The 14,860-nt window shown below is 35.6% G+C and overlaps 1 protein-coding gene across 4 annotated transcripts in view; it reads right to left on the bottom strand.

The window, feature by feature from the left end:
* The window catches only part of GPATCH2 (G-patch domain containing 2), a 126,768-nt gene that overhangs the window by 87,325 nt on the left and 24,583 nt on the right, over positions 1-14,860 (bottom strand). The window contains exon 6 of one of the 4 annotated variants that reach the window (XM_075088857.1): positions 7,369-13,118. The exons of the other annotated variants lie outside the window; for them this stretch is intronic. Coding sequence (XP_074944958.1) covers positions 13,026-13,118 — 93 coding nt within the window. The 3' untranslated portion in view covers positions 7,369-13,025. Of the gene's footprint in view, positions 1-7,368; positions 13,119-14,860 lie in introns of those variants that run through there. 4 annotated transcript variants of the gene reach the window in all.

Raw genomic sequence — 14,860 nt, 5'->3', positions numbered from 1 at the left:
CTATTGTATTGTTTTTTCCATAAAAGTAATTGTTCTACTTGTGCTTCCACAAAATAATTTTTTAGCTTGGTTTTCTGAGAAAAAGGAGACCTGCATAATCATCTGCAACTTTTGACCTCCTACCACTCCCTCACTAGCTTTTAAGCCCATTAGCAAATTTCAGCTGGCTTTAAAAGGAGAGGTGTCTAAAAATAAGTTTGCATTTGTGACACTGAACGGGCAGAGACACCCAAATCAGCACCCTCACTCCGGGGAGAAATCAGCACGAATTCAGCCAGCTCATGCATGGAGCCTGGAACAATTCACATCATATACTGCCCCTTTTAAAATTGGCAGTTATGAGTTATGAGGATTGTGTGCACGTATGCAGGTTTAAAGAGATATGAAAAGGGAACTGTGGGTATCATTGGGAACAAAGAAAAGACTGGAGTAAGAAAAAAGGCAAGGGGGAGCTAAGGTTACTGTGACTGAGGGATTTTGTAAAGTGGCAGTAGAAATAAATCCTTAAGACACTAGAGTTCTTTGTGATGGTCAAGAAGAATTTTATTTGCTAACTGCATTTTATATATTGTCAACATGCAAACAGGCATTTTTTTTTAAACCTTCATCCTGTTGAAAATGGATGTTCAGTCTACTGTGTGAAATCTAATACAGTAAACATATGCACTTTGGTATCTAGAAGTCTTAGAAGTAGCATGAATTTTTCCAGTCCACAAAACCAAGTCAGTGCTTGCCAACATAAACAAAAATACATATGGAATCCAGAGGTGTCCACAGCCAGGAAAGCACACCAGTTGATTAATACCTGGCCAGAACATCCCTTGGCAAGAGGAAACACACACAGGTATAATTCATAGTTCTTAGGTCAACCTGCTTCACTTGGAAGTGGTTAAATAAATTAAAACTAAGCACCTGGCAAAACACTGGGACAATCTCAACAGGGTTCTCCACAATCTGAACCCTCCACAACCTACCGTCCTGCTACATGTGACAAAAACTCATGGTAACACCTGCCAAAAGAAAACTGCCTATCTAACCTCATTTGTTTGACAGCTTTCAAACCAGCCATTGCTGCACAGTAGGTGAGGTCCTACCAAACTCTCAGGAGATCCTTGGCCAGGTGCAATTGGCACTGAGGGAATTAATGAAATTCCAGTTCTGGATTATCATTCTTGCAAGAGAAGACTTAAAGTGCCTGGGGTTTTGCCAGCCTTCTCCAAACTGCTCTTCACAGACAAGTTCTTAAGTGTATAGGTGCTGCTGCTCAAAATAATAAGCAATACTTTTTGTCAGGCCACACAATGTCTAGATGATACTAAACAACATTGGACATGCAGATCTAAAGGACTGATCTATACAAAGCACACAGCCTCACAAACTTTAAGAATAATGTGCAAACCCAGACAAGAACAACCAGCTTCCTCAGAACACTCAGAGTCAGAAGATGTGGGTTAAGGAAAGCACACAAAGCTTTAAAAAGTCTGCTCAGAGAATTTGTGCCAGGCATTTTGCCAAAGGATAGATCATTAATGGTTTCAATGATCTCCCCTCGGAGAGGGGGCTGCCAAGACAAATCCTCTTAGTTATACTAGAAAGGTTAAGTGAGGTCAAAAAGTCCCACCTCTCCCCAGCTGTGGGCACTTCACCAGTTTGATAATTTTGATAAAGAAATAAATGAATGCTTTAGGTGTTTACATTTAATTAGTCTGATGCCAGCAGAGTTTCTAATAACCAGTATTATACTTGAGTTTGTGTCTGCTTTGATTAGCTCTCTTAACAGCCCAGCAGCTCTGACACCCTACTGGAACGATCTATTTTGCGCAAGTCAAGGCCATTTGAGACCTCTGGGCTATGTGTACACTGACAGCATGGCTGGCCACTTGCAGCTCCTCCAGCAAGACCGCAAAATAAAGGGGACACCAGATGTACCTGAATCTCCAGGCAGTCTTCTGTCTCCCTTTAGGTTAAGGTAGACAAGACAGCCTGTTTGTTTTCTTCTGAAGGTGTAAGAAATAGCTGTGCTTGGAAACACGCTTTGAAAGCCACAGACAGCATAGTGGACAATACCTCAAGGGTATTACTTATCTTCCAAAGCAAAGTGTCTAAACCTTCACCTGTTCCCTAAACATCTCTATGCAAAGGAGGCAAGACAATCTCCTTTCATGAATAACACTTCTACAGTTGATCTTCATAGCAACAAAGGCATAACTGAAAATTGAATGGTATCATTATAATAGTTAGTATCCTATCAAAATAGTTAGCCACAATAAGTACAGAGAGCTACTGATTCAAACACATTCTTCACAGCGCAATGTTCCCAGTTCAATTATTTTAAGTCTCTTTGCCTTACTAATTTAACGGAAGAACTGTAGAGGAAACACATCCAAAAGAAATCCAGAATTTATGGGCATAAACCCCAACATTAACTGAAAGGTCACCATTTCCTCTCAAAGAACCAGTAACAAACAGTACATCAAGAGTCTGCAATAATCTTGGATAATTTTGGTAGCAGCTCTCTTTGAAATTAAAGTATCTTCTACTCTCATTATCACTACATGGTAAACTGGCAGACTACAGCTATAATGGATGCTATCTAACAAAATAGCAGTTTCATATTATTAATGTAGCATTAAAACACTACTAAATGATTAAGGAGCTACTTCTCCAAGGTCCCACAAACTCTCAACACATCATCACAACTAAAAGCAGGCAGTCTTATTGAAGGTTTCCATGTTCATGAGGCGTTTCAGGTCTGCTGCGCTCTAAGACTGCTCAACAGCTCTGACCATACCACCCACAGCAGTAACTCCCGTGAAATAAGCCAAGCATGTACAAATCTCCCTCCACAGGAAAAAAGGAAAAAAGCAAAATAATCTCCCTGACCAAAACCCTGGAAAAAATAACCAAGCATATTGCTTTTTTATAAAGTACCTTTCCCTGCCCCATAACATCTAAAAGAAAGAGAATACTGTAATGGAACATCTGGACAACCACTACAGTTTGCTACTAACAGGTTGTATTGACTTTGCTTATGTTTTTTCATTTTGTGTTGCTTCACTGTTCGCACCTCTCAACATGCGCCCTATAGGACAGTTTTCTACTTTTGGACACATTTGGACTGAAGAGACATGAGAATTCTCTTCCATGCAACACATGCACTTTCTGAAATTAATAAATCATCACGGCAAACGGTAAAGTCTGAGGAAGGGTAGTACAACAGAAACTTATATTTTGAAGTCAGAAAGATTTGTTAAAACAAATGTTAAGTTAAACTAATCAAGTTTTTTTCAAATGTGACAATTGTTACTTTTCTGAGCTCATTTACAGCCTTGCATCAGTTTGGTCCACTAAATACTCATTATACCAACCATGCTTACTGATGCTTTGCTATCTTCTTTCCTCTTACGCACTTCTTCCAAGCATGGAAGAATGTGGTAAAAATAGAGTTACTTTTTCTACGGATCTTGCCTCCTCAGGCTGTTGGTTGTAAATGCTCCTTTCAAAAGGAAATTTCTGGATCTTGCCAATTATTAGTACCAGTTAGGTGGTCTCCACTGCCCCATGGCAGTGACAAATACATATCTAAAGAAATCAAAACAGACAGATTTATAACAATTTGCTGAAGGACAAAATGAACATACACGATACCTCTGTTCGGTTCTTCCTCTAATTCTACAGTAACTTGCTCTGCCTTTCTCATGTAGGCTGTAGTCAGACAGAGTACGTACCTCAGAATAAGAGTCTTAAGGGCACTCTGGACAGATTCATACAATTGCTGGACACAGCTTTGTTGCAAATTTTTCTGACTATTTTTCTAACACACTGTTATAACTGAAAATAGAGTAGTACTGGATAGTATTGGTTTGGGCATTTTAAAGAGGCAATCTTTACCCGACTTACTTTTGAAGAATTTTCCTAATACATGCATTATGACCTATGTACTCCTTAAGTACTCTTGAGTATTAGACTTGTATTTGTACACAGAGTAAGGCTTAACAAACGTGTAATAATCATACTTCCATATAAAAACAAGAAATTTGAGAGACATGAACATATTGACACTATTTTTAGATGAGCAGGTAAGACCTGCAATTAAAGCCTGATCTTTGCCTAAGAAAACATCTGTTTTCTTCACTGTGTAATTAGTAAAATTAATGAATTCCAATCCATCCACACAAATGATTTTTTTAACTCTGAAATCAATCACTTTAAAGCCCAAGATGCTTTTAGCTACACAAATTTACCAGTAAAGCGATACTCTAGATCAGGTTCAAATTATGAATGTAATTTTCTTCATAGTTATGTTTGAAACATTTTCTAACCCTCTCTCTATTCTGCCAACATTGACATTTATAGTATAAACAAAACAGATTTCCGCATTAAGAAATTTGATACAGCTACACACAGGATTAAGTTTCTCATACATAATTCTTGTCAGAAAATTGACTAAAAGATCACATTATTTAACTGGATCAGAACAGGAAATATGCTTATTGGTAGATTTTTAAAAAATTAAGACTATCCCTCTCTGACACATTTTATTATATACAGAGCAGGAAACTGCTGAACAGTGAACACAATTTCACAATGCAGATTAGCAGATCAATCAGAGAAAATGATGAAAAATTTCTTCTACAATCTCTTCTTCTTAAAAAAGTGTTACTTTTAAGCATGTGAAATAGCAGATGACCAAACTTAAAGAGGTTAGCATTGCGTAATTACAGACACCACAAATAATGGGAAACATACAGCATGCTTTAGTGATCTCCAGTACTATCATTGTCTTGCTGCTATAAAGGGACAACAAAAGGAGGCTTCTATCATACCCTGTATGGTCACAGCTGGATTCTAATTCAAAAGGGCAATTCTGATCGTCCGTACTAAAAATCTTTGGCCAAAACCTATGTATCTGCTCATTTGCTATAACTGTTTCAATCTTCCTCTTTGAATCAGTGAGATGCGCAGGAAGAAACCAGCTAACAATCTCATAAGTACTTGTTTTATGAATCTGGCCCTCAGTCAAGAAGTTACAGTGAAAAATCTTTTAATCACCTTCTGATCAGAATTTACTGGATTGTATCTAAGTTCAAGGGTATTAAAATGTGCAGAGGAGACTATGAAAAAAAATGGCTAGGTTATAGATTTTAACTTCTTAACTAGAAAATTGACTCAAAATAGATTTTCTAATTTACAATGAATCAAAAGAAAAAACATTAGACCATAGCAAAAGTGGCACAAATGTATCAAAAAGCAAATGAATAAACATTTGAAAAGATTTATTATTAGAAATTGTAATAAATTTTGGAAAGATGAATCGATTTTAGTTAAAAGGTATAACTGACAATTTATTGGGCGGGAAGATGCATTATTTTCCAATTGTTATCCACCTACAGTAAAACTGATTTGTGTCCTATTGTATTTTATGGAAAAGGAGAGAGCAACTTTCAGTGATTTAGATTAAATGTATTAATCATAACCAGGCACTGTGAACTATATATCTACTATTAAAGAAGATTTTTGACATTTAATTCTGTAGCAATATTTTGGCTCTGTACCACTCTTCCTAAATCCAATTCCTGCTACAGTTGGCAGATTTCTCCCTTTTAATTTTATGGGGCTTAAAGTAGCATTTAACCACCCATGCGGTAAATAATGCAGGATTAGAAATATTTAGTGTTTTGTTTCCCTTTGAAGCATACTAATCCATCAACTCCCAAATATTTTAAAAACATTTTCCACATTCTAGTAATATTTAATATAAGATTCAGTAAAACATCCTAAGTAAATTAAGTTGCTTTCCTGAAACAAAAAAAACAACATTAAACCCTAAAGAATATGCATATACATCACTGATACAGGGGAATTAATTTTATAAAGATATCAGTTTGTGCACAAAAACTTTAATAAATCCTTCAGAGTTCTTAAATACTATATATGATGTGACTAATACATAGTTTATTCTCAATAATCTGACCAAATATAGTTAATTATTCTGTTCTCCTGAACAAAGGATAACAATATATTTTAAAAAATATTATTGTCAACTTAACACTGAAATGCTCGCTTTTATTTATGCAAAACCCCCCCTTATTTTTATGCAGTCACTTCCTATCTTTTAAGTGCTATATTTTGCTGCATGGTAACTTCCAACAGGCAATATTCTTAAAGTTATTCTAGGTACTACAAATGGTCTTAAATCGCCTTAGATCTACATCAATGATTAGATTCCAGATTTTTAAAAAACTCAAAAGAACAAAAAAGAGAGAAAGCTGTATGGCAACAAAATCTCAATCCCCATATGCATGCTTTCTTTTTCAAAGCATAACAGTATAACACAAAATAGGAAAAAGGTTTTTCTGCACTTTGACTATATTGTTTAGAGAACAAAAATGCAGTCTACTGTAAACCTACTAAATGTATCTGTTTAGGTCTTTGTAAAACAAGTCTTCTAGAATTAGGCAACTCAACTGCAGGGTGTCAGGGAGAAGGGGAAAATGGGGCACACTTTATCTAATGCTCTTCAGAGTGAATTTTACAAGTGTTTAAAAAAACCAAAAACATTGTAGCAGGACAGTTGCAGAGTTTGCCCATCAGGTAGCAGTAAGGAAATAGACAATTTTCAGTTCTCTGAACTGAGGATGAAGTTTCTCCACTGACCTTTAAAACCATAATCTGCAGCAGTGCTAAGGCAAGGCTGAGAAACAGCAAAATAATAAAGTTTTTGTCATACTTGTGCATGCAGGTTTTAAAATCACCTGTCAAACAAGGGACAAATGGTTTAAGTACACACAAAAAAAGATTACTATGCTTTTGAAGAGATCATCCTAACATTATATGTAGGGTTTTCCACAACATCAAGAGACCACTAAACACAGCAGCTTCAAATTTTCCTGTGACTCACCTCTAAACCCACACCATTATTAATTTACTGATTACCTTCAGGAAACAACCTTTCCGTTCTAGGATTGCTTATTACCATTTATTTAAAGTTAGCATTGCAGTCTCTAATATTGGATATTTAAGGAAGTATTCACTTCTGCAACTCATTCGAGGATCTCTCAGAAACACATTAAAGCCTACAGTTCTGTAAACAAAAGGCTCTTTTCTGCGTTCAGTCACACGTTTACTTGTAAATACCATAGGATAACTATTAGAAGAGGCAGTCCCTAAGAAATTTTGCGTACTTTCTTCCCCCCTCAAAACTACATTCTCAATATGTACATTTGATTTTCTTATTTCAAGAAACAAAATGGTAGCAAACATGTCACTTTGCAGTCAGGTTCTAGCAAGTTAGGCTACAACAATGGTGGTTCAACCCGTTTCTTTCTGGTTATTTTTAACAGGTTACAGAACATTTTTTTTACATCTGACTAACGCCACAGTAATCAAACTCAGTGGCAGAGGAGTACTTCTTCATTCCTGTATTATATCTCACATTACAAAAGCAGCATGATAATTTTCTTGGGCTGTTCAATTTCAACACAATGCATCATGTGTTTGCTACCTTATTTTCTGTGCTGTATTTTGAAGTTACTTCATATATACATCTCCATGACAAATTGCTGGATAGGACACTAAAGATCCAGTTTAATTCATTATTTTTACAGCTGCCTTTTACTCTGGGCACAAGCTGTAAGAACTCAGACTGTATATAGAAAAAAACCCCAACATTTTAAGAGCTGCAGTTTTTATTTTCACTTTTGTTATAAGTGAAACAAAATTATAACATTTTAATTCCAAGTCTTTGCCTTGATGATTTGAAAGATAAGCTGCAAATGGTATTGATCACTTTTCAGATAAGAATTTTTTTTCATGTGCGTTACATAAAGCTAGAACAGAGCTAGAGAACAGAAACAAGTGCATCTGAATATAAATTGTGTAACTCAGTACAAATCTAGAAGGCCACTATTAATAGGCTTAATTTACACTTCTACAGATAGGCAGAGTTCTTCTATTAGATATCTAAACTGCTGCTATGAAAGTTGTTTTCCCTATGGATGACCCCCATATGAAACGCAACCAGAATAATAGCTGGACTATTTTCAATTTGTTCTGTCTATTGGTAGCCCTCATTCTCCCACACCACCTCTTCTAGGCGAAGAGACGAAGTTTGCTATGGAGCGGAAAACCTACTCATGAGTAAGTTATTACAGTTTGAATTCGCAAGAAACTTTCGGCCGTTTAGGAGTTGTACCTGATCTTGTATGTGCTTTCAGTTAAAAAATGCTAAACAGTGTGTTAGCTGAAATTACTGTCATGATTTACTTGACATTTATGATGTTACTACAGCATAAGTGAGATGTTGCTCATCAGCTAAGCCATGGTATCAGTGGACGTGTTCCTTGTCTATTACACATAAGATTGATCAATTCCCCCCTCAAGTTGAATACAAGGAAATACAACTCCTAACCTGACACTGGATACAAGTTGTCATTGTTTTATAATTCTTCAACACACCACTATTGAGGCTTTAAGAAATTTGTAGGAGAGATGACCGAGTGAAATTCTTTGCAGAAAAGATAGTAAAACAAGTTACATTTAAAGGCAAATTCTTTTCATTTGGAATTCCAGAAATGCACTAAAACATAAAACATCAAAAGAACCAATATGGACCTAGGAAGTCAAAACAAGCGAACTCCAAATGTCTGCGAAATCAGCATTGCATGCATTCAGACACAAGAAAGGGGGATTTCTTTGTGATAAGGAGCAGAAAACGAGGAATAATTATGCTGCCTCACATTTTGAAGTCAGAGGTTTTTAAAATCATTATTATCTGTAAGGAGTGCTGTAAAACTGTATTAAATGTGTTTTCAAGACAGGCAGTAACTAAAGAATAGAAGGGATATCATTATGCTATTTGCCCTGGTTTAAAAGTAAACTTAGGTGTAATTGTAGATGATTATCATTCGAGTGGTTGGGTTAAGGTGAATTACAAGGAATACTGCTCAGACTAACAGTTCATAGCACTTGTCACCATGAATAAAACACAAAATGCATTTAAAAAAAATAAGCAGCATGTTTGGCATTTCTGAGACTAATGCTGGAGGGCAACTATTTCGCTGAAGTAGGATGCTGGTTTTGACACTATACTTGAAGTGAGAGTCCAAGAAAGGAAACTAAGTCACCACATTCACTTTAGCTAGACAGAAGTTAATCTTTGATATTTTAAAGGTATCCTCTCATTATCACAGCAGGTGAAACACACCAAAAAAAACCATTGTAAGCTCTGTTGCGCAGAGTATGTTTCAGTAGTTATACCTATGAGATCTTAATTTTGTTGATAAAGTACAATTGTTACCTCTACAAGCTATTAATTGCCTGATGCAGTTAAACTATTTTTTTTCTTGATAGGCATATATCTTATAAAAATGAAACTAGGACACAATTCAAGACTACACACTTTAATTTACTATAAGTGATATAGAAGAATAGAATGAAACAAACATGCTCACCTTCATCAGTTAGTGCCCATACAACAATTACAAACCAGCTGAAGATTTCTCTGTTTTAATTATGGCAGAGGGGTTTTACACTTAGGTAATGTAACTAATAACAAAACTGACGAACCTGAGATTTGTTGAAATCTAAACATTTGGTACTTGAGTTACCTCTAACTCCTTTTTGGCTATCGAACCTCAGCTTCAAGTGGGACAGAAATGCTGTGGTATTATTTTTGCCTGTTTACTGGTTTGATGACACCAAAATGATCACAGATTTTCATTAGACAGTTACAAGACAGTTACAAAAATCACTGTCGGTTAAAGCAAACGTATGTAGTAAGGCAGACTTTATTAAACTACTCAGATCTCATAAAGGTTAGGTAGAATTCAAAATACTTTGTAACAACGACAACAATACTGACCAAACTGATCTACTAATTCTACCACTCTACCTTGAACAAACACAATATTTAACTGTGCCTTAAGTATGGGTACCACCAGTGACAGGAAATACTGACCTACTATGAAATGTGGTACTGGTATAATTATGATTCTTTTCATGAGCAAGTATGCTAAGCTATTACTAAAGTCACTAAGCAGCTTTTACTCTTCCATCAGGTGCTTACCATGGCAGGTGGAACAAATTATATTAAGCTCACATCAGTATAAGTGAAAGCTTTAGCAAAAATGCACTTGAAAAATGATTTGCAGAAAAAAGAACCTCTTACTATGTAAAATACATAGCAGGTGTAAGAACAGTAAATTCTCCAAAAAATTAGATACATGAAATTAAGAACATCAGACAAATCAACATCAACTCCAATATTTAGATCACATTTTTAAAGCCTACATTGTTTATAATGGGGTTTTGAAGTCTGACAGAAGCTTCCCCCCTTTTGTTCTCTCATAAAATAAAGCTATATTAACCTAAATTCTGAATTCTAGAAGAGTGCCATTTTACTCATTCCTTGGGAAAATTGTAGCATTTTTGCCAATAGTGACTGGAAGAATCAAAGGTGGGACGTAAACTGCTGTCACAGCAGCACCTCCTCTGCTAATAACCTGAATTTTTCTGTCTGAAAAACCACCTCTGCAGGAAGCACATCAGTGCAGGAAACCATCCAATCCTCGAGGAAGTTTTTCCTTCTACTTTATGTTGTAAAACTAAGGTACTGAGTTAACTGAAGTGAGGATTGAAAGAGCATGAGTTATTCACTACATTTTACATAACCAGATATAAATTTAAGACAATTACAAACAAGGAAAAAAATTTTTAAAGAAAATAAAAGGAAAAGCACAGCTTTAAGTAGCTGAAAAATCTTTTTGATGACAGGAAATCTTAATAAAACCCCCATTACAAGAAAAACCAAAAGCCCCTACCCTCCTAAAACAAAATTTATTTGCAGCTTTAGTTGCGTAAGGTTTCGATATGTCTTCATCAGACACAGATGCCTAATATCCCTGATCTTGAATGACTGGAAGTCTGGAATCCAACAAGAGTTTAGTTTTCTTATCAGACATCATCTGATACTCCTCACATTTCCAGAGTTTGACGTAGAGACTATTGCTCCAAATGCCAAAAGTCATTAACTGAAGAAAATAATTAAAACCCCACAGATAAGTTATCTCACACACCTAGCTGAAACTGAACTGTGTTCTGACTGTATGCAACACATCCAGTGTAAAAGAATTCTCCATCATCTCAGATGGAGAGACCACAATCACTCAAGAATTCTCAAATCAAGTTTAACTTGAGAATTGTTGGCTTCCAGAAGTTGCAGAGCATCCACAAAGAGGCTTCTGACCAATACTGTAAAAAACAAACAAAAAACCTCAAAAATCCACCCAACTTAATCTTTAAAGAGACATTCCTCAAGTCTGTAACAAGGTTTCTTATCTAATACCATTTCACTCAGTTGCCAAAATATTTTGACAAGAAAAGAATTCTTGAAAACACCTGGTTGTTTCTTCAGTTAGAAAAAAACTTAGAAGCAGAGAAGTTTTATTTGATTTTATATTTTGAAAGCAATTAACAAAAAGCAGGAGTGCTCAATATATCTTTTCTACTCACATCAACAGAGTAGCAAGTTATCTGACCACAATTTTTTGAGAAAACCTCTTCTATCTTGGAAGCGTCAGAGGACTTGATAGACACACCCAGAAACCTTCAGAGAACAGGTGTCTCAAATGTAGCTTTCAGTCTTTATGTACTTTTTGAATAGTTACAGCTATTTATAGTCAAGCTCAATAGTATAGCTATGCAAAAAGAAAAACCAATCCTAGGAGTGCAAGACTTAAAATAGTCTGGTTTTAATATCATGAAATCAAAGACCATGACATAAAGGTGATGGGTGGAAAAAATGGCAGAATTGAGAGAGAGCATCATTTTTATTGGTCATGTTTTCTGCACTTAGCCCATTGAAATCACTTCCCACCTTCCAGACCTGACAGGGAATCCAGGCAGGAAGGGATAATGCAGAAGTCCTGAAACAAAACCCAACAAATGTCTTTCCCTGTCCCAGGGAAAGGAATGGTATCTAGAAACACAAAAGGAACAGCCAAGACAGCAGCACTGATTTTTAAAACCTTCACTTATTTGTAAGGAAGAGTTGTGAATAACATCAAAAATTTTCAGTTACTAAGTAAGTTGGGCAAAACATTTTGAAAGAAACTAAAAAGCAGTCATGCTCTGTTTTCACTATAATTATTAACTCTTGTTTTCTTTAATTAGGGCTTCTGCGATCTCTCCAGGAATCTATCTGAGAGAAAGATGGTGGTCTTAATCATCGAAGGTAGAGTTTATCTAGTATTCTACATCACAGAAATGAACCTTCAACATTTCCGATGTATTTAAAGTTAGGTTTCTGATTTTATTCTGCTAAACAAAGTTTCACGTCTAATTTGCTGGAAAGGACAGAGATATAGTACTACACAAAATGACATGCAAGTCTATGAACACATACAGAAAAAAAGACCAGACAAAAAAAAAGTGTTCCTTCTAAGAAATCAGCATTTCATTCATTGAACACTACCACTAAGTTGTAGAACTTTTGCCTAACATAAAAGAATGTGGGGGTTGGGAATAGTTGATCAGGTCATATAACTGCAGAATTCAGCCAAGCACAGTAAGATTTCATGCAATATGCCTTACTGAAAGAGTACATTAAATACTGCTATAGTATGAAAGTACATATATCATATGTTTCTGATTAGAATTACAAAGTTCCTACCAGCAGCTTGACATAGGTGGGATCAAAACTGCAGTATATTAGAAAAGCCACGTTTTTATATTTTTCTCAAATAAAGTTCTACAACAAATGATGCTGCCAGAAAACAAAGCAATGAAGAAATGAAATGCCAGCATTATAATTGTATGCCAGAATATATGCCTGACAAACCATTAAATTACAGATTCCATTAAAAAGTGCCTATCTTAAATAAACTGGACAATCCAAAGGATATAAGCCACTTGTGATTAATATTTTTTTCATGTTCTTGCTCAGCTTTTTCAGTTACCATCTATTGTATGACAACTCATTCAACTTGCACATTGGATTAAGCAAGGACTTTCACAGCATTTGCATGCTAGGTTTTTACTTCTCTCTTTCTTGTCCACTGTTGTACAATCATCAGAAAAGTATTTTGACTCGAAGGCAGTATGCTTGATGAAAGACAGACCTGTGAGTTTGTTCAAATTAAGCAACTCATCAATGAAATGTAGGAAGAGCATCTGGACAGAATCTGAGTGCCAGCTGTGGCTACTTCAAACTAGAATTCACTAACTGGTCCATAAAGAGCAGCATTCTTCCTCTGATTCTCAGCTCCCACTGCTTCTAGAAACTGTGGTATGAAAATTACTTACGCTAGCAGCTTCCTTGGTATACAGCAAGTAATAATCATTCTTAGCCTAATGTTTCTCTTACAAGAACACACCCAAACAGCTGGGCATTAAACACTTTTTGATGGAGGATGACAATATATCAAGATATTATCACAACTATTCATTCTGCCTTCCCTAAACCAGTAATCTCTTCAAGGCTTTACTAGCTGTTATAATTGTGAACCTTCAACTAAACCTTTCCAAAAAAGTTTAAACACACATTGGCTGTATGCAAAGGGCTAACTGTATGCTCAGTTACAAACTACATATCCTTAGACTAAATACAATATATTATGTGCACCTTTCAGGTAATATATATCTCAGTAGGAAACTACATTTTTTACTTTGTTTCCTTTTAAAGTCTGTAAAAGCAGTGATACAGATGCCTCGCTGTTAGAAAAGAAAGAATTAAGTCACACCACAACTCTGTTTCACAAGTTGAGTCTGCAGTGTTCTTTCCTCAGGTTATTAATCTTTCTAAAAGCATTCTTGCTCTTCTTCACCGTTACCACCTAATAGCAGTAATTACTTCTTGTTCTGTGTTATCAGATGTCACAGGTATTAAATGACTTTTTTTGTCATTGAATTGGAGTATCTAGAAAAGATTTTCTTCAAGAAGCAATCACTGACAAAAAGAAGCACATGAGCTCTGGGTTATGTAGCTACATTTGCAAAGACAGATGCAGCAGAAGTGCCCACAAACATAAATAGTCATTAAGAAGGTCAGGAAACTGCATGTGAAGAGCCAACTGCACATCCATTCTATATATGCACTCCTGGCCAAACACAGTGGCTGAGAAGGTATGATCAATTCAACCTTGTTTCACAACACTATGTAAATGATATATTTAATAACTGGAGGTAACTGAATTATCACTCTTTAGAAGATTGGCTTGCATTTTTGTTATAAAGGGAACTACTATGAGATATCATGACTGGAAGACAAAATGGGCTCCTAAGGACAATCCAGAAAGCGTAGCAGAAAATAAACATTAGGATTTTTTATTATATGTACGCATTCACAATATATCTTCATCAATTGAAATTTAATCACCTTTTTACAATTTAGAGGAAAAGGCAGTTTTTAGGGTAGTTAAGCCATGTATCATCAATACCATGAAGCTAACCTATCAGTTATAATAGCTCCTATAAAATACCAGAGTGAAATTGCAATAAGCCTAGAAAATGGGCTACAAATCCCAGATATGCTCAAGCAAGCACTGAACCAAAAATAAAAATAGGTAGATAGGAAACCGAGAACTAGATAGCATTCATCTAATTCATGACCACTAACAGCAGAGATCACAGGCCAAGGTTTTAAAGCGTCTTATTCAGCTCCAAATGGCAATTATTGGGCAGGGACTTCAATTATAAAAACCTTCCCTCTTCAAAACAAGTTAAATTTCTAACAGTTCCTTTCTATTCTCTCCACATATAACAGCTCTTACTTTTCTCAGAAGCACCTTTTTTGTTTTTTTCAAATTTTTGTTTGCCTAATTTAATGTTCTCAAATAATAAACAACATAGATGTTGCAGTATT

Source organism: Phalacrocorax aristotelis, chromosome 3 (assembly GCF_949628215.1).
Source record: "Phalacrocorax aristotelis chromosome 3, bGulAri2.1, whole genome shotgun sequence".
NCBI lineage: Eukaryota > Metazoa > Chordata > Aves > Suliformes > Phalacrocoracidae > Phalacrocorax > Phalacrocorax aristotelis.
The sequence above is the reverse complement of the archived record's forward strand: the minus strand, read 5'-3'. Positions and strand labels throughout refer to the sequence as shown.